The sequence below is a fragment of the Ciconia boyciana genome, chromosome 10, assembly GCF_034638445.1.
Source record: "Ciconia boyciana chromosome 10, ASM3463844v1, whole genome shotgun sequence".
Taxonomy (NCBI): Eukaryota; Metazoa; Chordata; class Aves; order Ciconiiformes; family Ciconiidae; genus Ciconia; species Ciconia boyciana.
The window spans coordinates 43,925,852-43,951,597 of record NC_132943.1 but is presented as its reverse complement, the minus strand read 5'-3'; the positions used below and the strand labels follow the sequence as shown (position 1 = coordinate 43,951,597).

Sequence of the window (25,746 nt, the reverse complement as noted above, 5' to 3'; positions counted from 1 at the left end):
AAGGCCCAAACATTTCGAAGTTGACTCTCAGTAAGATATGCAGGCAGGATGGGCAGACACTCGCCCCACCAGGGAAACAAAAGCAAGGACACGGGTAGGATGAGAGACAGCAAGTGACAAATGTGCTCTGAGATCCTCCAACTGACCGAGAGCCACACAACTCTTGGACACCATGAGATAAAGATGAGGCTCCACGCACCAGCTGACCCACCGCGTTGCAGCCCAGCTCGCTCCTGTGCCCTGGGGAAACCTGCCCTCCAGCCCTGCTGCGGGCTACTGCCCTCCCCAGGCCAGGGACACCTCCACGGGACTGGCACATGCAGCCTCAGCAGGGGCAGGACAGTGGGGAAGTTGATAAAAAAATAATTAAAAAAAAAGCAAGAAAACCCAGCCCAGCCAAAGCAACCAACATCAAGAGCATGGCAGGGGGAAGGTTTATCATCTGCAACTTGAAGGCAGCTCAGGAAGGAATTCCTGCTTTGTCCAAGTCCAGTCTTTCTCTCCTAGAGACAGAAGTCGCTGCTGGAGGCGTGAGGGTGATCTGGCAGCGCTTCTGCCCCGGAGTGCAGCTGGCAGGGGGGAACTGGGCTCTCCCCCAGCACCGGGCAGCCTCTGGGGAGTCCCATGGGAGCACTGGGTAAAACACAGATGCTTTCAGGCTAGGAGAAGAGAGAGAAAACACAGCGTTGAGGCATTCTGCAGCGTTTTACTAGTATTGATCAGGCTGGTGCCCAGAGGAGGCTGGCAGGAGGGGGAACAGGTCTGCTCCTGCCCTACCATCCTCGGTGGTACAGGGGCTTAGCAGCGACCCCATACACATCCCCACACCTTCCCCCAGGTCCTCTCTTGCTAATGGCAACCCGTCACTTCATTGACAAGAGGCTGAAAGTACATAGAGGGCAAGTGCATCCAGCCTCCTCAGCTGGCACTAATTTTCACCTACTGAGCTGCTAATTGACCTTTGCAGAGCCTGACCAGGTATCACAGCCCTGCAGCTCACTCCTGAAACCTATCTGTAAGTCACAGGCACCTGGACTGCATCTGAAGCAAGCACCTGGGTCTTGCACCCTTACTGCACTCCTAGCAAGCCAAAAACATGCCAGCCACATGGGGTAGCCACTGAGCTCTAGAGATGTCAGGGCTGTTCTTCACTGGTCCTACAAGCTCCCAAATCCCTAGGCAGGACCAGAGTCAAGCTCTTCAACAGAGCTAGAAGGTGCCTGGTGTATCGAGTTGGAGGAGACTGAGAATGGGAGGACCTGAGGTGCAAGGTATGGCCTTCAGGAAGAAGCAGAAGATGCTTTGACAGCATTTGATGGCCCCAGAGGTTAACAGAGATCCCTGTGAGACAGCAGGGCACCCTTCCAGTAGCAGATGATGTCTGTCAGTGAGGAACAAGCTACCCTGGGGACACTACTCACCAGGGCAGAGCTGGATAAGCGGGGAGGCAGGACAGACCCATCCCAGACATCTCACCTTGCCTGGTGGTGCTGCAGGCTGGAGAAGCATCACTGCAGACAGGCTCCTCCAGGACCTACACCAGCTCTCCATCCTACCAGCCCCAGCCCAGCAAGCTCACAGCCCTTACAGACATGCATGGCATCTGCATCAGGGAGAGGGGGAAGGGCCAGGCAGCTTTCATTCCCTATGCCCTCCCCAAGCAGCTCCATTTTGGGCTGTTGGCTGCAGTCCCCAGAGAGTAATTTGTGAGGACAGCCCTGAAGGGCACCGTGATGCTTGGATCCAATGCTGCAGACCTCGCCTTGTGATGCTGGAGAGCTAGCAGCAGCCGGATGGGCTCTCAATAGGGGTTGTGCACAGGCCAGGGGACATTTCCACAAGGGAAAGACACTGTGATAGAGCAGATCTTCATCTCACATGTGCTTTGTACCACCCTTCAAAGTTTACCAGTGCATGGCTGGAATTGTACAGATTCCTGTACAGAATTCCTGTACAGAAATGGCAATTAAAAAAACCATGTGGAAATCAGACCCAGAGACAGCCACCTCCTAAAGGGAAGAACCCACACTCTGCTCTTTTGCTCTTCAACTCTTGGCGCAAAGAAAAGTCCCTAAAGTCTTCCTTTCTGGCCATGCACCAGCTAGAGCAAGGTGATTCCTGTCTACTGACCAGGCAGCGCATGCCTCCCTGTGCTGAGACCCCCAGGAAATTCCAGCACAGAAAAAACTGAGCACAAGAGCGGAGAGAAGCCCTTACCCTGAGCCTGCTCTCCTGGCTCAGCGCAGAGGCGTATGTCCCATAGGAGCTCAAGGGAGTCTCCAGCGGGCTGCCGATTCTCCTGAAGCACTCTGCAGATGAGCTTGGAAAAGGGTGCTGGGACATGCAGGGAACAGGGCTCGGCTGCTTCTCGGGAATAAGCTGGTATGAGGAGGGGGGGAAAAACCCAGAGTATGGAGCCATCTCTTCCTGGGACGCCCTGCTGCCTGCAGTTTCCATGCTGTTCAGGTTAAAGTGTACCGCCGGCACGCCAGGCCCTGGACTCAAGCATCCCTGGTGCTGGGAGATCAAGTCTTGGCTGATGCCATAAAAACCAGGCTGAGCTGGGGACCCCAGGAGTGGGCAAACATAGTCCTGCCAGGGGCTGGGGCTGCTGCTGGGAAGGAGGTGTGGAGCGGAGTCGGGGCTGTGGCCGCACAACCCATCCATCAGCAAGTGACGGTGTTTCGGCTGGCTGGGTGGTCCCATGCAGCCCTGGCACTGGCCGGGCAGGGAGAAGGACTGGCGAGCATCTTCTTGGGTGGGATGCATGGCCAGGAAGTCACCCTCCAGCTGCTGAGCCCTGGGTGGCTCCTGCGGGCAGGGGGCTTCCGGGGGTGAGGCAGGCACCTTGTCCCATGGGGTGCACCGTGCTGGCTGGAGGAAGCGGAGCAGACCCTCCTCCCCAGCTGGCCTCCACTGTGAGCCATCAGACGGCTCTTCCTCCTCCTCCTCCACCGGCTCCAGCAGCAGCGGGGGCAGCTGCCCTGGCACGGTGCGGAGGGACTGTTCCCACAGCGGAGCAGGGGGCCGGCCCGGGGCAATGCTGGGCTGCACCACGTGCTGGGGCAGGCACTGCAAGTCCTCGTCCTCCACGTGGGCTTGGTACGTAGTGGTGCCTCCACGCGGCCTTGGGGACATGCCTGGCAGGGGACAGACCTGTTGTCCTCCCTCGTGCTTGTTCACCAGAGTGGCATGGATGTAGGAGAGAATCTTGTTGCTGGCGAGGCAGTCGTTCAGGGACGGGGTGTGGTCAGGGTCCATATTGACCATCACCATTTTCTCATCCAGCAGCAGGAGCTCCAGGTCTTCGGCATTCAACCCCAGGCCCTCCAGCGCACTGAACAGCTCATTGTTGGAACAGCTCTCATCACTCTTAATTGAGAGCGAGTCCAGGGTGGCCAAGAGAGGGTCCTCCTGCTGCAAATCCACCTTTGTCTGCTCCTCTTTGTCTGCTTGTTGGCTGTCCCCACTTGAAGAACCTGGAGCAGCACCCATACTCCAAGCATCTCCTCCTGCATCCAGCAAGGACACGTCCTCGAGGTGATCCACAAAACTGCTACTGAAGGAGTGGTTAGGCGCGGGAGCTGGATGGGAGACGTACACCGCCTTGTCCTGTCGCATCACGGCACCCAACAGAGAACTGGGGTCAACGCCATCCTTCTGGGAGTGCCCTCCGTGGCTGTGGGAAGTCTTCTTGGACTTGCTGGTTTTCCCTTTCCTCTGCAAAGGGTCAGGGAAGCCTGAGAGAGGGTAAGCACTTTGGTATAAGAGCGCCTCTCCTGTAGCAAAGGTAAAGGGAAGGTGCATGGACCGTTTCCGAAGGTGCTCTCCTCCTTCTTCATCTCTGCAGGGCAGGAAGAGGAGACTGGGGCTTGTATATGCACAAACACATGCCGCGAACTGCTTCTGCAATGGATAATTGTGATTCCTGCAAGCCAAAGCCCCTTTGCTACAACCAGTGTCCATGTACCAAGCAGAACCACACCCATATACATTTACGTAAAAATACACACACACATATTTTGATATATACGCACACATAAAAACCACACATCTGTAGCATAACCAAGAGGATACTTAAAATGCAAAGGGTAATAGAGCTCTGCCAGACAGAAGTCACAGCTTTGCCCTGTTCATCTATGCTGCAGCCACCCCTTAGAACAGGGATGTCGGGCTGCTGCCGTACAGCAGACACATTTGAGGTCCTTTCTATACCTGCACCCACCTGTCCTTACAGCTGCTGGAAAGCAGCCACCAGTCTCCCCAGGCTAAGTCTGGACCTGTACCCAGACACCAGAGCTGCAGGGCACTGCTCAGCACTCTCCCCTACTTGCAGGGTAGCCTTGGAGAGGGGGATGTGGCTGAACAGCATCAAAGCACAGTATTTTATGGCTGCTCCTTTAAAAGGCACAAGAAGCAATGACGAATCAACATCCTGCCCTGCTTGGGGCATCCCAGAGCCCACACCAATGGAAAAAGCCAGCCTGTCCCCATCCCAGCCTCGGCTGACCCGGATGGCACTTACACGAGGGGTCTCTGCGTGACAATGATGTACTCGGGCTTGCCGTTCTTGTAGACGAGCCGCGCATTGGCCTGCACCCACTTCCAGCGGTTCTCCTTCGTCAGCAGGCGGAAGACCGTCAGGCCGCTCTCACCCGTCTTCATCACTGCCAGGAGGAAGCATGTGTGCCGAGGGCTGTCAGCATGTCACCGGAGGCAGGGCTGCCTCCAGCAACGCTGCTGTTTCCAGCTGGGATAAGCAGGTGGGGTCACAGCAGTAGCACAGCTGGCACACGCAGGGAACACCATCCCAGCTAAATACCCTTCACTACACACCACCCCAAGCTCCCTGCAGTGACAAGAAGAGTATCACAGCAAGGCATAAAGCAAAGCATCCTATGGGGAAAGAGCTGCTGGGCTTGACACGGCAGCCAGTGGAGCTGCCCGTAACCCAGCCCACTCATCAGCCTCAGAGGTGGGCATGAGGGACCGGGGAAGGGACTCTTACTCCTGACATGGTTCTCGGCACAGTACAGCATGTCGGCAGCATGGACGAACTGGTAGCCGGTGCCGCACATCCGCAGCTCTGCCTCGGTGTAGCCCAAAACGATCTTCCCTCTGTGGGAGACCAAGAACACACTCAGCTCAGAGGCAAAGCTGCAGTGGGACATCACCCAGGCAGAGTATGGGCCGGCACACTGGAAGCCCGCAGCATCACCCTTCAAATCAGCTCTGCTGCTTACTTGGCATCGCACGCCAAGGGGGTGAAGTCCAGCTTGTGCTTCGTCCTGAAGATCATGTTCTTGGTTCGGATCTGCAGGATGGATGGGGGCTGCAAGGGAGTGGAGATAGCAAAGAGAGCAAGCTGGGGTGGTAGTGCAGACCCGTCTTCAGACCTTTTGTTCTGTCCGTGAAGGAATTTCAGCCTGCCTTGAAGGTTTAAAGCCTGGGAAGAGAAGAAAAACTCAGTGTCACACAGAAAACTGGGTGGAGAGAGAAGAGAGGGTGGAGAGCTGCACAGAAAGCAAGCCATCTTGCTGCAGAGTTGATGCAAATAATCCCTTGCAACTTGTCCCTTGTGATTCCAGTGCTCCCTACTAAAATAAGATGGAGGATCAAAGTGATGCTATGCTGAGCTCCCTGCAGCAGCAGCCTGCTGCCTTCTCCCCCTGCAGCCAGCCCAGGGCTTGGATGCACAGCAGCTGCAGGACTGAGCACATGCTGCAGTTGCATCAGGGCATTGCGCAATGCATGGGCTGCTTTGCATTTTAACTGAGCTGTATCACAGCCCCGTCAGGGATCGTAGTGTTGCTTCTAAACAACAGACAACCAGGACTTTGTCTTCGTATTGAGTTTCTAAACTGAAGCAGGATGAGAGAGAGAGAGAAACAGCATTATTACACGTGTGGTTATGAAGGTAAGAGTTAACCCTGTTAACTTGCAGCAGAGAGGAGGAGGGATGAACACCACCTACTTGGTCTTAAGAGACGCCTTTAACACAAAAACCTGGCAAAATGTGTGGAGGAAAAGCACTTTTGTTCAAGATTCAGCATCTCTGAGAAGAGAGGAACAAAACCCACATGGAGAGGTTGTAGGTACAGACCAAACCTATGAAAAACAGCAGAAATATCTCCTTGTTGAGACAAGCAGGTGCTGCACATGGAAGAAAGGAGCACTGGGTATTTCAAGGCCAACTTTTATGCTCCAGCAGTGACATGGACCCCTCAGGGTGACCCTGCACCCCTCCTGCTGTAGAGGTCGCAGTGTGGGTCTGTACTCACCAGGAAGCCGGAGGAATTATCCAGGAGGCAGCGAAAGCGGCACACGAAGCTCCTTTCCAGAAAGGAGGAGTTTTCTGGGAGCAGCTGCTCCGGCTTGTAGGCAACAGCAGAAGAGCTGAGACTCTTCCCCCCTGTAAGAGAGAGGGACTGGGAAAGGAGCACGCAAGTATGCCCAGCGAGGGTTGGAAGTCCTGAGAAAGGGCTGAAGGTCCCCAGCATCGGGGGCTGCGGCAGTTTGCAGAGCACAGCAACAGAAACTCAGGGAAAGCCACAATGTTTGGACGAAGCCATGGCTTGAGCCACAAGGACTCGAGCCCCATGCAAGTGATGGCAGGGAGCTGGGCTCCCCAGCGTACACGGGGGGCTACACATCTTGTGCCAGCCAGGATGCCTCGCTCCCAGCCTGCGTTTACCTTCTGCAGGAGGCTCACCCTCGGGAGCGTGGGGTGGGTTGAGTGCCCAGTGGAGGTTGCGCCTGAATTCCTGCTGGTCCTCAGTGTGGATCAGCTCAAAGACACTCTGGTGCATGACATCTGTCTAGAGGAAAAAAGCAACGCGGGAGCTCTGTGGGCTGCCCCCAGGCATCAGTTTTCACGTCCCACCTGGAAACAGGCTGTCACAGCCCCAACTGGCCATATCTCGCCCAATTTCCCTGGTGCTCAACTAAGTTCCTGGCTGAATGAGGTTTGACACCTTCCACCAGAGCTGACGCTGGTGGGAACAGACATCTGGCTCTAAGGACCCCTTGCCTATGTTGGGCCAGACCTCCCCGTTGCCCCATCCTAAAGAGCCACTGCCATCAGCAATACCACTCCCTTCTTAATAGCTCATCCCCGTAACATGGTGTCCTTCGAAATCCTAGTGCTGACTTATAGGATGAGATGAAACATGGGAACAAAACAGCAGGAAAGCCACCCCAGCCCTACACTGTTACCAAGAGAACAAGGCACCTGCTCTGGGAATTGCTCCCTCTGCCCAGGTGGACAGTCCTCATCTACCCCAGATGTTGGGGAAAGCCAGCTGTGTGGGAGCAACACCAAACCACAGTAACTAAAGGACTGTAGGCAAGTCCCACTTTCCCATAAATCTGACCTAGTGCCTTCCAGGTTACCTGGGTGCTCTGATAACTACAAAGCATTGGAGCCTTATGGGATTTGCCAGGGGTCACCCAGAGGAGTGGGTGCCCAAAGGCACACTGGGCAGAGAACCCCAGGCATCTCACCATGGCATTACACAACGGGGCCATGAACCTATAGCCTGTCAACATGGCTGGTGGAAAGCATCTGTGGGCTAGCAAAGTTGCTTTGATACCTCCCCAAGACCATGTCTGGCAACATGGGGTCCAAACTCACCAGACAAAGAAAAAGCCCCACGCAGTCCCCCAAGACCCTGTGATCCCTGCAGAGCCTCCTCCTCACAGGGAACTTGTGGCTATTCACCACCACCGAGGAAAAATCCACTCTGCAAACCCACCACAGCAAGTCAGAGGTGTCCCACCAACCTGATGAAATCCCAGATAGTCCTGAATCGTATGTGAGGAGTAAAATATCAGTCCTTCCGACGTCACCACCAGCACGAAGCCGTTGAGCGCCTAGGGGAGAGAGGAGATTGACAGGTACACGCCACGTTCACATCACCATTTTCTAGCTGGATGGCGAGTTTCATTCTGGTCAGACACTGATCACTCAAGTCCTGGCTGGTCCCAGCTAGCAGGCAGCTGAGCCACTGCCCCACCAAGAGAAAGGTGTAGGGCAGGAGACAAATCATGAGAAAACCTGGAAGGAAAGGAAGCTCTTCCCAATGGCATCTCGCTGTCGTAACACTGGGTACTGCCCTGGCTCTCACCAAATCCACCGATGCACTGTTCAAGCAGCTTCTTGGTTTCATACCCTTCTTGCAGGAAGGGAACAGCACCAGAGACCTCCGTTCTTGCAATTGCCTCTATGCATGTACCTTGCCACCGTGCCAGAGCACACGCAGCCAGAACACAGGTTTTCGCAGACCTGATGAGCCTGCTCTACCTAGCAGAGGTCAAGGCCCGCAGCTCATTCTCAGATTATCCTCCACTCTGCCTCGCTTGGGCAAACTCCACTGAAGGCTGGGCAGAGAAAAATGGGGATCAACACTGGCAGAGCTGTGCTCACCAAGAAAACAGACGGTACCTTCTGCTGGGTTTCTCTGAGGTCACGTAGCTCTTCCATACAGCTGCCCGAGCGTACCCTAATCCAAACTGATGGAAAACTTTGCTTCCATCCCGGGAGCATTCGCTCAGACTCAGGTTTGGACATTTATACTCATCCTATGCGAAGAGCAAATAAAAATCTCAGAACGGCTTGCAGAAAGAACCGGACACCATCAGGAACTGGTCCATTCTGGTATTCCGGCAGAAACAAGCCTTTCTGACAACCTTGAATCAAAACAGCCTTTCATGTCAGCTTCATTTAATGTTGACCCGCATCTACCTGGGTGGCTCTGCTCACGTACTTCCCATCCTCCCCACAGCCCGGAAGGGTCTTGGCAGCTGCGCGTGAGGCTGGAAAAGCCGGGGGACGTTCAGCGGAGAGCAAACCCACTGCAGATCACTGCACGCTGCCAGCGTTGACTGGGCATTCCCTGCTGCTGCTTGGCCCATGTGGATGGGGATACTCCTGCTGGTTCGGGAGAAACCTGCCCAGCTCCTGGCCCCGCTTGCATCCCTCCTGTCCTCCCCAGGTGCCAGAGGAGAGGCCTGGAGAAGGACCATGGTGTGCCTGCCTGGACTGTCCATGGGCAAGGAACAAGGCCTAGAAAGGTGTTGTCTTCACTGCCCACTCCCTCCTCCCACATCACTCACCCTGTGGTCGAGGTGGCCAACCCAATGCTGCAAAGAGCCTTAACTAGAGAAAACTGGAAAGGTGAAAGCTAAAGCGTAAGAGTTTGATTTTTGAAACTGTAGCGAAAACATCTGATTTCTGAAAAGCCATTTTCTTCCAAAGCAGGAGGGAGGACAGGCTGAGTCTGGTCCCTGGACTTGGGGGAAAACCACAGAATTGTTGGTTGACCTTGGAGTACCTTTTCCTTTCAGCAAATAAATGATTCACCCCAAACTCACACCCGGCAACCACCTGCTGCAAGGCACTCGTCCAACCTGCACAGCACCATCCTTCCAAAGCACCACATGGCAGCGAAAGGACCAAGCATCGGTGTTCATGGGGGAAAGGGATGTCTGCAGCCACCCGCACCTGGGATGCACACATTAGCCACAAGATGCTCTCAGCCACGCTCCTCTTCCTCTGGAGCTCTCTCCCTGCATGGTGTACAGATTTAAACAACGCAAACACCCCGTCCTGGAGCATGTGCTTGTTCGTGCATGCCCTCCACCCAAACAGGCTGAACACCATGCTCTGTTTTCACAAAATAAATACTCAAGCTCCTTTCCCCGTGCAGGCTCAAAGCACCAAGCCATCCCCACAGAAAGTAGCAAATGCAGCCATCAATCCAAAGTTTCCGATGCATTTTTAATGCTACACAACTTACATATTTTACAGTTCACTGGCCCTTCCATCCTCTCCTCGAGCTCCAGGACTGCAAAGTCAACACCCAAGGGAGCACTGCGTTCCCAGGCAGGAATGGGCTGAGCTGACAGGAGCCTCCACCTTCCTCAAGAGGAGCTCATCAGCTTAACAAATTTGGGAAGTAATTTGGGAGTTTTCTCCAAGCCAGCAGCCCCAGGGCTGGCAGGACAGAACACAGGAGAAGGGACCAGGGTGCTGGCTGGCAGTGTCCTTTGCACCTGGAGATCTGTGAAGATGAGAAGGTGCAGAGGAGCTTCCTGACCAGTTTGGGAGTGCGGCTGCTGTCCCAGGAGTCCTGGCTTTTCATCCCTGCTCTCTGGCTCCAGGCAGGACCTGATATGCAGGACAGCATTGCTAACACAGGCACCGTCAGGATCCAGGGGAGCACCCCGAAGTGCTCCTAAGCACTGCAGGCACTGCACCAGCCTTTGCCAACCATGGGGGGCAAGCCCCAGTGGCGCAGAGCCAGTGCTTTGAAGACCATGTCATCCCTTTGCCAGGACTGGAGGCAGGCCCACAGGAGCCTCCCCTTGACCCTGAGTGGCAGGCATTGCTCTGCGACTCAGTTTCCCCAGCTCTGAAATGATCCCGACAGACTTCCAGTAAACACCTTCAAGCCCATGGTGCTGCCTAAGAGCAAAGGCCATGAAAACCCAAGAAAATGACCAGTTTAGCTCCCCAGAAGCTGAACAGCTTTCACAGCTGTGAAAGCTGTGACAGCACCACCTGGCCACCCCTCCCTAAGGGCAACAGGTCCCCGTGGGGACACTCCTGCCAGCTCGAAGCAGGAGTCCTCCTGCAGCGTGGACCCCAGAAGCCCTATGGCTGTCCAGAGCCAAAACCATCCTGTACCACTAACATGGCTGCAGGCAGGGAAGCCACAGTAGCCAACCCTGGCCTGCTTCCTCCACTTCGTAATGTATAGACATCAGGATTAATTAGGGTCTAGTGTGTAGTCTCAGCCAAGTCCAGCTATTGTTGCTGCCAACTCCTGTTTCATTGTCCAGGTCTGCGTTTCTCCCCCCTCTCCTTCCCTTTATTCTGGGCACAAACACTCTCTCTATTTACTGGGGTTGATCTCAGTGTGTGGGAATCTGCTGCAGAGGTTAATTAGTGTTGACAAATGCACTTTAACCCTTTGAGCAGCTTCGGAGGCATCACTTTGCCACAGCAGCAGCAAGCAACATCTTGCAGAACTCTGTCCTTCCCTAACTGCACTGACCAGCAGGCTGATTTAATATCCTGCAGCCAGCGACATGGACCTGCATTGCTGTGCACCTGGGCAGAGGTGGTCCACCCAAGTTCTCAGCCTTGCCAAGGCCTTGGCCCCTTTAGAGGCATTTTCAGGCTTAACCCCAGTTTAAGATACCTTCCTCTGCTGATATTGCTGCTGGAGAGAGACTTGGTAGAAAAGGACAGGCCAAAAAAGTAAGGCTGAAAAATTAGAGGAGGGGAAGGGAAGAATCAGGGCAGACTGAGACAAGACAAAGGAATTTTGGATGTCAAAGGTGACAGACCAGGTAGAAGCAGGTTTTTCAAACACATAGGAGCATTTCCTTGTGGCAGGGAGACAGGTTCTGAGCCCCTGCTGTGTCCAGCATCACACAGACAGGCCCCTGGAAAAGCCAAACATAAACCCAGGCTTTTAAGACCCAGCTTGGTACCTCTACAAAGATAGCATCAAGTTGATAAGCAGGACATCAATCCCCAGCAAGTCCTGCTGAGCACAATTTTGTTATACTCACAGCGGAAAACCCTCAGTTTTTTGGTTATTAACCACCTTGGCTTTAGCCTTTCTCTCACTAGACACTGAGATCCTGGCTCCCCTGCTCTCAAGCAGGACAGTAATTATACTTACTGTTAAGAGCTGAGCAAGCTTTTGGAAAGGAGCTGGGGCTGACCAGCACGCTCGCACTGCTCTGGACAACAGCCTGGCAGGGGAGAGTGCTGCAGCCCGTGCTCAGGTGCCAGGCGTGGAAGGAAGGGGAGACCCGTGTCCTTGCGGGACCTCATGCTGCCGGAGCCTGACCTCTTCCTATTCACCATGCACGGTTTGGAGACAGGAGACAGACACGGTTTTTATTCATCTCCTGGCGTCTCTGAATAAACCATGGAATCAGCAGGCTCAGCCCAGCCATGCTGCAGCATCACCAGCGCTGCCTCCAGCGTCACCAGCGCTGCCTCCAGCATCACCAAAGGAGTCAACTATATGCCTCTCGCAGAGCTCCCAAGATACATCCACGTAACCTGTGTATATGGGCTGACCATATGGCCCATCAGCACCTATCTATGTACTTGGTGTCATGCATCACTGCCCGAAAACCAGGGAAGACTTCCATGACATTTCATTCCCTGTTTTCACCAGTGTTTGGACAATATCCCTGAGTCAGGACCAGTGTGCCCATGTTGAAAACCACACTCAAAACGTCTTGCTCTGCTTGGCTCCCATGTCACACCTATAGCCCATTTACACACGAGGGCAGAAAAGCAGAAGAGCTGAATCTCTGTGGTCAGAAGTTTAGCACTGCTTCCACCGAGATGGAGGGGATTCTGACACCCAAACAATTTACAGGTGGCAATTTTCTCCAGGAAGGATGGGAAAAAGAGAGGAGAAGCAACACAGTTTCCGACCCAGGGACCTGAAGGGGTCATAAACCTCTGCTCAGTCAGAAGCACTATGAGACACACCACAGGAAATCACTGCTTCACCAAAACATCCTGCAATCAATAACAGAACATTCTGCTTTTTGGGCAAAATTCAAAGGAGCTGGAAAGGGCACAAGAGGAAAATCCCTTGAAGGCATCTGCCAGGGAGAGGTGGCCAGCGAGGAGCACTAACCTGTAGGAGCAGCTCACCCTCTGGTACCGCTGCTGAGCCCGGAGCTGGTCCGTTGCTGCGGTCTCCATTTGTCTCCACTTCTTTGGCACCGTGATTCTTTAGAGCAACTGCATGAAGCAAAGGGAAGGGACTTCAGTGCTGCAGTAACACACGCAAGTCGCCACCACAAACATCCAAAATGTGGACCTGGCTGCAAAGCTTGGGCAATGCACTGCCAGGGGAAGCTGTGATGTACTTCCAGCCCTTCGCTTCACCCCTCAAAAGAGTTGATTTTAACAGGACATTTTTCACCCACCCAATACCCTCAACAACTTTTAGGTTTTTTCCTCCTTTTTTTTTTTCTCTTAGACCTTTAACAACCAATATCCTCAACTTCCTTCCCCGCCCGCCCCACCCCTAGACCTTTAACAACCTACAAGCAAAGCGCAGTGAAAGGCAGGGATCAGACAGGCATCAGCAGAATAACTATGAGGTCCTGTGTTTAGCAGCAATTACCTGCAACCAGTAGCACAAAAGGACATGTTTAGTGAGCTCACTAGCTGGAAATCTCTCTTATCATTTAGCAATAGCAACCATGGAGGTCCCCACTCCCGCTGTGGACACAGGGTGAAATCCTCACACCACTCCTTGCAAACAGCAAAAGCCAGCCGTCAGTGCCACACCATGCACACCCCACTGGCTCTCGGGGCACAGCAGCAGCTCTGCTCTTGCTGGGGGAGTCACTGCACCCAGCATTTCTTTGCGACGCTGAACCAGAACGGATCAGCTCATGCATGCCCTGACTCTGCGAAGGACAGCCAACCAACAGCAGCGAAAGCCTGCCCTACGCAAAAGGTATTGCGGGAAACCCCCCTCTCTTCCAGGATAACGAACATGCCATTTTGAAGGGTACAATCTGGATAGTCTGGTCGAGGATGTCTCATTACAGTTCAGCAACATAGTGGGTTTATTCAATCAAATTAAAGGCAAGCCACAGCTCACAGTGGGAGAAAAACAACATGGAAAAACGCAGACATGGATACAAATGTGGACACCCGAGATCGCAGGCAACCTAATAGCGATCGATGCACAATAAATACGGATGAGGAAATCTGTCACTCAGTTTAACTAAAAGATGTGCCTGTAAATTTTGTACTGTGCTCCCCGAGAGAACAAATCCCAGGGATATTTTAGGGTAGATAATATTGAAAGAGTAAGATGACAACAAGTCTGTGCATGGCAGACCTGTCCAGGAGACAGCAGAGAATGTAGCAAAGCCGGGAAGCTTCTTGCAAGCACCGCAAGGACAGAAGCCAGCATTTGGCCACCATTAAACCAGCTGCTCCCACCGGTACTTGGGAGGAAAGGTGTGAGGCACCAGCACCAGCTACCACTGCAGCCTGCCTTTGCTCCTGCTCAGGCAGAGCAAAAGCTCTTTTGAATTTGCTTTTCCCAGCTTTTGTGCTACATATGCCAAGGAGCTGCCACGCTCAGATGTGACAGGAGCATCAAGTGGACCCTGGAAGTAATTTAACACCCCGTAAAGCTGTCAACAGGAGCAAAGCCACGAGCCGAGACAGAGCAGCAAGTCAGAAGGCACAAGGCACCAGCCACCACTGCGTAAACAAAACCAGGCTCTGTAACGCTCGGCTCGCTTTGTGTTTTGCCAAAGCGGCTGCTGAAACTCAGCTCCTCCATACGCATGCAGCAGATCCTGAAGGACCTCAGCACCTGCGTGCAGAAGCTCGTGGGCAAGCAGCTTCCCAGCCGCTGTGAAAGGTGGATGCTCCAGACTCATCTCTGAGCCTTCCAGGACCACGAGGTCTGCAGCTGAACCCAGCAGCACCCACGTTCACACAGCAGCCACGAGCAGAGGGGCTAGTTCAGTCTCCAAAGTGGAGTTCCCCCATCTGTCAGCATCTCTCTGCTGGGATAGGTAAGTACGTCGCAAAGGCATGCCATCCCCTACAGACCTGCTCTCTTCCACTGCCAGGGCTCACCTTCTATCCCAAAGTCCTCTGCATCCTCCGTGGGCATTTGCCAAGCATTGGCTTAGAGGTAGGTGGGAGCAAGGAAGGATGCTGTGGTCTGCAGAGCCTCACTGGTACGCATGTGAGGCGTTGGGGACAAAATGCACTTCCACCAGACACAGGACCATCTCAAAGATTGATTCTGCTCCGTAACCAAATGCAAAGCATGTCCTGGTTCTAATATTGCTTTTAATCAAAAGGAAAAAAACTGATATGGCAGCAAAACCCCTGCTTCTGGGAGGTCTGGGAAATTCCCCTCGGGCTCAGTCTGCACAGATTATTTCAGGAGCTATTTGAATACCGAGGAGCAGACAGCCTGGGATTAAGTTTGCGGCACGTGTTTGTACAACAGTGGGTCGGTCACAAGCGTGCTGGGGTGGACACGCACAGGCTGCCGCGTCCCGACTGCTCCTCCACCCTGAATGCTGTCTTGCTGCGAGCGCTGCTGCCCAGGGACCGCCCGGGGTCCCCTGCCTGGGTCAGAGCCTGATAAGCCTGCACAAAGTCCCGGGCACAGGCAGGCCATCAGGCAGAGCAGCGTGCAAGCACAGCGGCCACATCGCCCAGGTAGGGTCCCGTGGTGTGCATGGAGCAGGTTTCTGGCAGCGCCCTTCCAGCAACGCGCTTCTCTGATCCCTGGGAGCAAAACGTAGGAGCTATGAATTATTAAAGGTCTTCAGTCCTCCTCTCCTAGCTCCCAGATTGCTGCGCTGGAGGTGCAAGATAAAAATAAACCTGGATGATAGAAAAGCAGCTAAAGGGTGCTGCCCTCTACTCAGAGGTCTGGTTTAATGGCTTGATATTTCCCCGCAAAAGGAAAACTTGATCACAACTGCTGCCTAAAAATAGGCTTTGCTATCAGCATCTGGGCTGCTCCTAGGCTGTGGGGCCAAAGGAAACACAAGTTAAAATCAGAGGATGGCCCACTGTCCTCCATGCAGATGCCTGCCACCAAACCCAGCCTGCTTCTGCAAACAGGATCAAACCACTGGGGACGAAGGGCTGCTCTCATATAAACCAGAATCCCCGTGGGGGTTTTCCCATGACCTTCACCAAACGGTGCGTTTTCCATCCAAGCCACGCAAGTAATCCCAAAGATGACCCGCTCTTGGCTGCAGACATCTCAGGCTGGCCTCCCGCCTGGTGTCCCCTGGCTTTGTCTCTCCACAAATAGCCCCGCGCAGCCCCTCGGGTCAGCAATTCAGCAGAATTGTCGCAGCGCATCAGCCTGATGGAGCAGAGACGAGCGGGAGAGCCACCACGGCATCCTCCCCTCCCGCCCAGCTACCCCGGAGAAGGGAAAGGCAGGAACAGGGCGAGCTCAGCACCGGGGGAAGGGTGGCCTTCCCAACACAGCACAGGGCAGGCAGACAAGGTGCAGTCTTCACCCTCACTGTGTAACTGGGGACAGGTATTTGCTGGGGGCGGGGGGAAGAGAGAAGTGGCTTTTCCTGGGCTCCCTCACTCCGGCCACCAGCATCACCTTTGCCACTAGCAGCTGTGGAAGGAGGAAGGTGAGGAGAGAGAAGTTGGTCACCTGAAAGCAGCAAGGCTTGCATGTTTTTCCTGCTATTTCTTCAAAGAAAGAAAAAAAATATCTTCTGCCAGGACCTGCAGGCTATTTTGCCACAAAAAGGCTTTTAGCAGAGAGGAAGAAAATCTCTCCCCACCTGGCCCCGTCTCTGGGGAATGAGCTCCCTGCCCTCATCTGCCTCCCCACAGGAGGAGGATGCTTTCTGCACTGTGGTGGTCCTCACGCACAGGTGCCCATGTTGCTCGCCCGGTCTCTGCTGCCCGGCCCTGTGCTGTCTGCCCCCGGGAGCAGGAGGTCTGGGGGGCGAAAGGGGGTGGGTTTCCTCCCTCCATCTCCGGGACGGCGCTTCCCCCGCGCCCAGCCTGGGAAGCTGTTTCACATGATGCTGAAGGGACACCTTGCCGCCTACCAGGTTTGCCAGTGAACTCCTGAACCTGCCAGGGCTTTGCAGACCTGAGAAATCTCTACACCAACAAGCGGGTATTAACATTTTTGAGAGGATATCTCCCAGCCCCCTTCCCTCCACACAGCAAAACCTCCAAGTGGGAACAGGGTTTTGCATCAGCCCCTGGCTGCAAAGGAGGAAAATAAGATGACTTGGTCCCAAATCTACTCCAGGCATTGATGCAGGAGAAGCAGCAGAAGGAAACCCAACCACTTCACGGCTCTTCAAGAGCAGCGAGGGGTCGTGTCTCCCCACCACTGCTGGCACCATTTAAACAAGGTGAGGAAACACCGAACCCAGCTGCAAGTGATGGCAGGGATATCTCTATGGCAATTATTAGTCTGAGCAGGTCTTGGGCAGGGAGAGAGAAGCAGCATTTTGGTAATGGTGCTCCCTGCAAGCATTCTGCTGTAGGGCTCAATGCCCCAGTGTGTATCAGTCGCTCTCCGGGGGAAGGAGAGGTTGGTTGATTTATTTATTAATGAAATTGCCTTCTATTCACCTCTCTTTCTGTCATTTGTGCCAGTTCCCTGAAAAGCAGGTCTTCCACTCACATAGGGGTGAAAACCTTGCCGTGAGATATCTCCAGATCTTTTTGCACCCACCTCTCCAGCTCCGAGACGCTCACGGGCAGAGGGACCTGCAGCTCTGCTGCTCGGTACACACACCCTCACATTAAATAGCCCCTCAAAATTGTTTTCCTGCACTTTATTGCAAAGAAGCAGCAGAATATTGGAAACTTAGGGAAAAATAAAACCTCTTCAGGTTTCTTTTGAATAAACTGAGGTTGTTTCATTTTTAATCTAGAAGTTGCTTACACAGAAAAGTGTTTTCCACCCAGTAAGAATGATATTTTCCTTAAAAAAAAAAAAAAGAAAGAAAAAAAAAAATGGGTGCCCCCTAACATAAGAAAAGTTTTGCTGATGAGCTCCCATGGGTCCCAAGTAGGAGGCAGGCAATGCCTGCCACAACCCGCTGGCAGCGTGGGAGCAGGTGAGTTCCCTTTCCTACCGCAGCAGCCTCGGGTCGCCCATATCAGACATCACCTATCTCCTTCCTCCCTTGGCTTGGCAAGGTCCCTCTGCTAACAAGGGCTTGCAGATCCTCCAGGACCTGCCCCACCCACCCATGAGAGCAAGTGTATCCACCCAAAAAAAGCCAAGGAAGAGCCCAGCTCTCTCCCTCCAGCATGACGCACAAATTCTGCAATGCTCCAGTGAAACCAGCACAAGAGCTTTCGTTTCCACTGGTGGGAGCCCCGCAGGTGACACAGCCACAGCTCAGCAGGAGCGTGCAATGCAGAGAACAGCATGATGCTAAGGGAGCAAAATTTGGCCCAAATGCCTTCTTGATTGCCATGCTCAAACCGGTGGAAAGCTAAATTGCTGTTGTGAAGGCAGGCAAAGCACTGCAGCCTCCTCTCCGGCTTCTCCAATGGCATCTATGCTGTCAGCACGCAAAATCTGATCATTGCTCTGTCATTTATTCCACATGTTTTACAGCAAGCTTACATGTCTCCAACTATTTTAAGAAGCAAAGAACAGGAACATGCACTTAGTAAAGTATATCCTGTTCTGGGATTTTTTTTTTTCTTGTTGAGCATGAACTGAGCTCTTCCTAGCCAATGCAAAATTACTGCACTTCCACATACAAGGAAGATTTAGCGGATGTAGCCAGCAGCTCCTCCGATGTGGGGTGTTTGAAATGCATTAGAAGGAAGGAGCATCACGGAAACGTTGAGAGAAGCAGGCAGAGATTTGCTGAAACCGGGCGGCAGAGCAGTCTCCTCCCCGGCTTGCCAAACCATCCGTTCGTTTCTCACCGCTGAGCTGTACAGAGCCCATTTTCTAGCAACTGGCAAATACTTCTTGAGTTTCTCTTTGCTTATTCATAATGGATACTACAGTTTTACTTACCATTTCATAATACCTGCCACAGCTCCCTGTTGACACAAATTTCATTAAATAGATGAATTATTTATCCCTTGCCTGAACAATATGGATACACCACCTTCCATGAGCACGCATGGTGAATAATGGATGTCCTGTTAAAAGATCTAATTGCACTTTTAAAAGCAAGGAGGCTTTGACTACACATAGCTTTCTGTTGCATCTCCGAAGGCACTTGGGTCTCAAAGGGAGAAGCATGTGCAGAGGTTTAAACAAGGACAAAGAGGACAAGGACCTGCCAGGCTTTCCTTCCTTCTTGCAGCATCAATAGTGGTTTGAACCGTCCTGCTCCCACCACTCATCCCCCAGGAGCTTTAGGTGTGTGTCATCCCAGCCCTAAACCTTAACCTGGAGTTTCCTGACAGCCCTGCTCCCGTGCTTGCGTTTGAAGGAGCCTTGAGAGACCCCGGTTGCTTGTAGGCAGCAGAGCAGGCAGCCACCGAGAGCCCAGTGTAAACCCCAGGGATCCCCGACAGCCTCCTACCAGCTACTCTCATGAGAGCCAGGGAGAAATATTTGGCAAGGAAAGCACGCAGCAGGAAAATTGCCTACCTAAGGGAAGTCACAAGACTTTCCCAGCTTAAATTGCTCCTCCAAGGCCAGCTCATTACCTAGGCAATTAAGAGAGCAGGGTGATCACAGGACTAGGCTTTATTTTCTTAAACAGTCCCTTGGGCTTTATTGCTACAGCTATCTGCAGTACGTGGCTGAACAACTCAGGAGGTGGGAGAGCAGACGAAGAAAATGAGCAACGTTAGTCATCTCTGAACAAGTGCACATCGATAAACGCATGTCCCAATCTCACGTCCTCACCCCTAAGCAGAGGTTTCAGGGGCACAGTTATACAGTCTATATAACTATAACTATTAATAACTATATAATTTAAAGCACTTTTCCAGCCTGACCTGATGGCCAGGGAGCAGCTTAGGTACTTTTTAGGCCATCACAGCTCCAGCAATAACTGTCTGGATTTGTACCATAATTTAAAAGGTTAGGCTCAACCCTGAGGCTGCACATCGATCCTGTAGGTGCCACCTGAGATCTTAAGAGGACTCCGGGAAAACCCCTGAACCCTCAACACCCGCAGGAACGTTATTTTTTTAAAACACGTGGGAGAGGCAAACTGCTTGGGTTTTGGATACACAACACTAACCTTCCGTATATAACATACTATGCATAGCTGAAAACCACATACAGCCCAAAATGAAGGCTACATCTACCCTCTATCCACGATGACAGACTGTGCAGCTCATAATCCATCTTGAGCCAAAAATTTCTAATGCCACAATATGTGCCAGGGTATTTTCCTCCTCTCCTCCCAGCCAGTGATGCACCTGAGCTGCCCAGAGGCCATGCCTTCGCTGCCAGCAAGCCCAGCTCTCCGAGTAGGATGCTGCACACGGGCAGAGGTGCATCTGCATCCCCAAGGAGCCCCATTTCGAAGCAGAGTTAGCCCATTACTGGCTTACAGCAAGGCTCAGCAGTGGGGTTCAAGCACGCGCCTCTTGGCACCATGGACCAAGCTTTTCTTACCCCTCTTCCCATGGTTTATAAACCCCAGACCTGATTCAGAGCCCCACATGAAATGAAGGCTGCAGGTCAATTGCTGGACGTCAGTGCCACAGCAACCACAATGACCTCAAGAACATTTTGATTTAAGCCGAGCGACCAAACATCTGCGTTCCCAGAAGTGTGGTGCCCCATGCTCCCTCCTCCTGGCTTCAGTCTGAGGAACTGAAGCCGGGATAGGAGATTCGGGCTTCAGTTTGAGGAGAAGCTGTGCTGCGTCATAGCCCTCTGAAACAGCACAAGCCCATGAAAGCCCAGCTGCGATCAGTTCAGGTGACCACTGAGTCCTGGCAAAGCCCTGGTGTGCAGGCACCTGGGAACAGAGCCACCCGAGCACAGGTCCGTGACGGGACCCCCTGGGGACGCCGAGCTGGCCCCCAAGGGCAAGCACGTGCTCAGGGGGACCTAGCTCTCACACCCCAGAAGGGCTGGGCTCAGTGTAGGATGAGAAGCACAGCTTGGATGACCTTCCCAGCATGCTGCAGGAACAAACTGTGAAAGATACTTCTCCAAACTGAGCCCTTGCCCATTTTGAGGTCTGCTAATTTGACTTCCCACCAGGTGTTTAAGTGGACCAAGCAACACAGACATTATCCGACAGCCACACGACAAGGTGCCTTTGAGGCATCTTCCTTTTTTGCTAACAAATCACCATGCAGGGCAAGACCCAGCAACAAACCTTCCCCTAGAGCATCTTCCCTTCTTCTCTCCCCCCTTCCAGAGGGCGAGGAAAGCAGAAGAACAGGGACCCCCCACATAAGCCAGCAGCATTTGCCGGGCCCTAGCATCAAGGGGAGGAACGGGGAGGGATTAGAGGGGAGCAGCCCGCCAGGCACCGCTGGGCTAAGCTGCCGGCGCTCATCTGGTATGACGTGCCATGCAGACCCCGGCGTGGTGGCACCGGCCACGGGGTACAAGAGAGGGAGAGGAGGATGGCAGGAGCAAGGCTGCTCGGCAGCTTGGCTTCGCTGCACCGCTCTGAGGATGGTCCTCAGCGTTAAGGGGAGAGAGGAGGCGGCTCCTGGGCTTGGGGGAAATGCAGCCCACTGCGCCTGGCTCCTCGGCCCTGCAGCATGCTCCCACCTCTACCAAGCCACATGCACTGAAAGAGCTCCCCGCAGAACAGGGAGGAAGGTTAAGATAGGGAACGAGAATTAAAAATATTTGTCTCACCAAGGGGGAATAAAGTAGTAAGACATTTGGGGGGACTGTTGTAGAAGAAGAGAGACCTGGATAGGAAAGGAGAAGGTAGAAGCCCTTAAGTCAACTTGCACTGACGTTTGGATAGACTCTTGATTTGGAAGCCAACTTCAGCTCCTTTCAGCGCTCCTGGTCCAGGCTAAATGGTGCAGGGTTTGGGTCAGTGCTGCTTTACCCAGCAGGATGGGATGTGGGATGGGCAGGGCTGCGCCCCTCATTGGAGTCCACCTCTCTGGCAGGACACCTCTCCCAACGTCTTAAGTTCTCCCATGGCCCTGCTCCCGCACCTAAGTTCACCTCTGTCATGGTAAGCAGTGTTCCTGTGGACAGAAAGCATTTGTATATGCTTTGAGCTGCAAAGCCAGGCAACAGGGTGAAAGAAAGGCACCCGGCAGAGGAGAGCAGTGCTGCTCCATCACAAGAGAAGCCTCTTCCACCCCACCACAGATCAAACCTGGCACACTGGGGTGTGCTGGCTGGTGGCACAGCTGGCTCCCCACCACCCTCATTGGCCCTGCACTGTGCCACAGGAAAATCTGCTGTCCTGGGGCAGGCACTCTGCAATCCCAAGGCACTTTGCTGCTTTATGTCCTGAGAGCCAGAGGGTCCTTCAGATGGTCAGAATCAGAGAGAACCTCCTGTCTGACATCAGGACGCCTGTCTGCCCAACTTGCAGCCCAATGCTCGTCTAAACAGCGTTATATCGTTATTGCTGCACAAGGCAAAAAGCAGTGCCTCCTTCCAGGAGGAGACCATGGCCAAGAGCTATCATGGCTAAGAGTCCTCCTTCCCCAGAGATGCTGAACTCACGTGGCAAACTCCTGGCACTAAACTGCTTCCCGCTTTGTTAAACTGGAAAGATTTGCCAGACTGCAAAAAAAGGAACAGAATCAGCAGACAAACACACACACAGATGCTCTTGTCCTTTGGAAGAAGACAATCTGGCATCAGGGGCTTCACAGCAGACGCACCCAACCCGGTGCTTGGCATGTCACCCTGAGGAAATCTTTGTTTAGATAAATAACCCTGCTTAACAACGACAACATCTGATTGTCTCTAAATCACTCCGAAGATTAAAGAACAAAACACTGAACGGCCTTAAGTCCTCTGATTTCTATCACCTAACTGCAGGCCTAAAACCATGCTCCCAAACAAGCAGGAAGGGAGCAGGGACAGTGTCACTTTAGGCCAAATAAAATACAAAAATCCTCATACATGAAGGAAAAACATGTCTTGTTAAAAATCAAAGACCTGGCAACATCTCCCCAAACCAATGCTCAAAACTCCACTGTTCAGGCAAAAGCACGCACAGACGCTTCTTGCACGCCCTATCTCGGCCATCCCTGACAGCTAAGCACCAGGTTTGCTTCCACCGCACACCTCAGTCAATCCACCCCGACCTGTGGAGACTGGCCACTGCAATGTAAACACGGATACACCTTTAACAAGAGTTGTGAAGCCTGCTCTGCATTTTGAAGAATTTATCATGTGGCCTGAAGATGATTGGGAGCCCAAAACAGAATGAGAGAAGCTCCCAAAGATTTTACCAGTGACCAAGATCTAGAACCCACCTGGGTTTTAATCACTTATGCCCGTACAAATTTCCCCATACACAAGCTACGCATAAATCAAGATGCTGAAACAAAATTAAAAAATAATTAATTTTCAAATAGCCAGGAGGAGGAGACATACAACGAATCATTTAAGACGGGGGCTGGAGAAACAGCAGCTGGCATAAACCTGCTGGGTGAATTGATGTCAGTGATCATTCTCACCACCTGAGACCTGCCCCAGGAGGACAAGCTGCCAAGATGTTTCTCCTCACAAGGCATGGCACCACGCTCTGGTTTCTGCCCTTGCTTTTCCTTGGTCTTCTTTCAGGGAGCGCTCAAGCAGGGACATGAGCGAGGGAGAGGCCAGCTCCTCCTTCCTCCCCGGTCCATACGGGGCTTTGCACTGCCTGTTTTGAGCTGCCTTCTGACAGCTCTGGGATGGGCTGGCTGCTCTCAACAAACAAAAAAAGACCCCCAACCCCTTGCGTTTTCTGCTCTGATCTCACACAGGACTTGTCAGCATTCAGCAGCTAAAACAGCCTCCCTGGGATCCCGTTGCACATATCCAAGGGTGCTGAGCGGGAGTGGGAGCACACGAGCTCACCCAGCTCAGCAGAGAGCAGGCAGACTCCAGCTGCCCCTCCGAACCCTGTTCCCTGACAGAGCAAGGGAAAAAAACCCTAAACATGTGGATGACCAAAAAGAAGGGGGGGGGAGAAAAAGAAAAAGGCGAGGAAGGAATAAACAGAGTATTTTGAACAGCAGCCTTCTAAAGTTGAACTTTATCTGAGCTCCAGCACAGCTTGTCTGAGAACAACATCACTCCAGCATTCACACTGAAAGGGACCAAAATCACTTAAAATCATTTAGGTTTGTAGATGGGCTTGAAGAACTCCTTTTAAAGATTTTTTTTTTTTTTTAAAGCTGCAGAAAAGACTCAAGGAGGTCTGCAATCACTTGGCATCTAAAAGGATGAGGCTTTCCTCCTTCCCTCCCGCACCTGAATTACCGTGACCTGCCTTAAGCCAGACAGAGGCGGGTACCATCCCATCGCTTCAGACAAACTCGCGCGCTCAGTGGCTGGGAAGTTGGCACCACGAAATCAAACCAGATGGAATGACAGGAGAAAAGAAAAAATGCGAGAGAATCTCAGAACGGGATTTCCCAGTTTCTCACAATACAAAACCAAAGTACCCCACCGCGCCCAGGACGCAGGAACACCAAGCCCCAGGACGCACAGCCCTAGCAGGATGCTCGCAGGGCAGGGGACCGTCCCCCAGAGCCACGCTGGAGAGGACGAGCAGCCCCAGAGCGACTCCCGGTCGCACCAAGACCAGCCATTGCAAACCCGCCGTTTCGAGGAATCGCTACCGCCCCTCCGTTTTAGAAGCTTTAAGCGGCGAACTTTAAATTATGAACGTTTCAGGGGAAGAGCCAGGCCCGCCCTGCCCCACGGACTCCCACCCCGCGCAAGAACAAGCCTGCTCCAAACAGCCGCCCCACGCCGGCCCTCCGCTTCAGAGCCTCCGCGCGGGCCGTGGGCTTCTGCCACGGCGGGAGCCGGGCAACAGGCTCAGCGTCGCGAAGGCTGAGGCGGCAGAGCTCCTTGCCGGGCAGAAACACTGCGGGGAACAGCCGCTATCGTCCGACAAATCGGCCCGACACTGCAAGGCGAACAACTCCTCTCCGAGGCCATTCGTTTTTCGTTTCACCCGCTTGCCAATCCTGCAAGCGGGGTTTAAGAGAATGCAAAAGGGGGGGGGGGGGGGGGGGGGGGGACATTCAATGATTTGGGGTTAAAAAGAGAAATTACGGTGTTTCTGAGGTCATATGCAGCATTCTCAAGCCACTGCTATTTCACCAGGAAAATCCCGGCTGCCTCAATACCCTCCTGTGGGCTCCTATTAATTGCACCAGTCACAGCCCAGTGGAACGCAGACCATGCCTTTAACGCGGTCTATTTTAAAAGGTTCCCAAACAAACTGTAACCACATCACGGGTAACTATTATTCATTACCAGCACTCTGAGTATTCCACCGGTCTATTAGAAGAGGGGAAAGGAAAAAAAAGAAGTGACTTGCATCGTGAAACTTTCCAGCCGGGCTGCACAATACGCCGCTACCCTCGCCGCTCTGCCTGCCAAAGCCTCAGCCGGGCATCACGCTGAAACCCTCCAGCCTAAACCTCGGTTTTCTACTTCAGCGGAACCCGAAACCCTCCAGCCTAAACCTCGGTTTTCTACTTCAGCAGAACCCGAAACCCTCCAGCCTAAACCTCGGTTTTCTACTTCAGCAGAACCCACAACCAAAGGCAACTTCATCTGCCCAGCTCCCTCTAATTCGCCGCTTTTCCCGAGGCGCGACCCATCCTGAAGCCCTTGCTGCTTGAGATCGCAAAGCAAGAAACTCCGGCGTTAGAATCGTAGGGGGAAGAAAAGAGCACTTCTGGGGGAAGAACAAGGGGGTGCTCCCGCCGGGGGTGCCCCTTACCGCTGAAGAAGCTCTTGGCGCGGAGGTAGCCGGCGCTGAGGCGCAGGACCGACAGCTTGTCCAGGCCGGCCGCCACCTCCTCGGGGAAGGGCAGCAGCCCCGCCAGCCGCTCCAGCTCCCGGTTCAGCCGCTCCCGGTGCCGCTTGGACGGGTTGGAGGTGCCGCCTTCGGCCGGCGCCGGCCGCACCCTGCCGGGCAGAGCCGCGTTACCAGGCGCCGGTCGTGTCACGCCCCCCCTCCCTTCCCTCCCTCCCCGGGACCCTTCCCCTCGGCCCCCACTCACGCCCGAGGCACCGGCTTCCTCCGCTTGCGGCCCGCGTACAT

The 25,746-nt window shown here is 53.4% G+C and overlaps 1 protein-coding gene across 1 annotated transcript; it reads right to left on the bottom strand.

Moving 5' to 3' along the window:
• Window positions 1-206: 206 nt before the first annotated feature.
• LOC140657312 (aryl hydrocarbon receptor-like) lies at window positions 207-25,746 on the bottom strand. The gene is made up of 11 exons (XM_072874137.1): window positions 25,706-25,746; window positions 25,423-25,610; window positions 12,675-12,781; window positions 7,783-7,872; window positions 6,695-6,818; window positions 6,282-6,412; window positions 5,244-5,446; window positions 5,009-5,118; window positions 4,526-4,667; window positions 2,218-3,844; window positions 207-659 (listed from the first exon to the last, which is right to left on the bottom strand). Exons 1-11 carry the CDS (start codon window positions 25,744-25,746, stop codon window positions 504-506), a joined length of 2,919 nt encoding a protein of 972 aa, XP_072730238.1. The 3' UTR covers window positions 207-503.

Bases quoted from the DNA above. Each gene is read 5' to 3' on its own strand.
- LOC140657312 (XM_072874137.1), bottom strand. From the start codon at position 25,746: ATGTACGCGGGCCGCAAGCGGAGGAAGCCGGTGCCTCGGGC. The intron at 12,782-25,422 runs GTAAGGGGCACC...TGCTTCATGCAG, and splicing joins CGCCAAGAGCTTCTTCAGCG to TTGCTCTAAAGAATCACGGT. The intron at 3,845-4,525 runs GTAAGTGCCATC...CCTGCCCTGCAG, and splicing joins GTCACGCAGAGACCCCTCGT to AGATGAAGAAGGAGGAGAGC.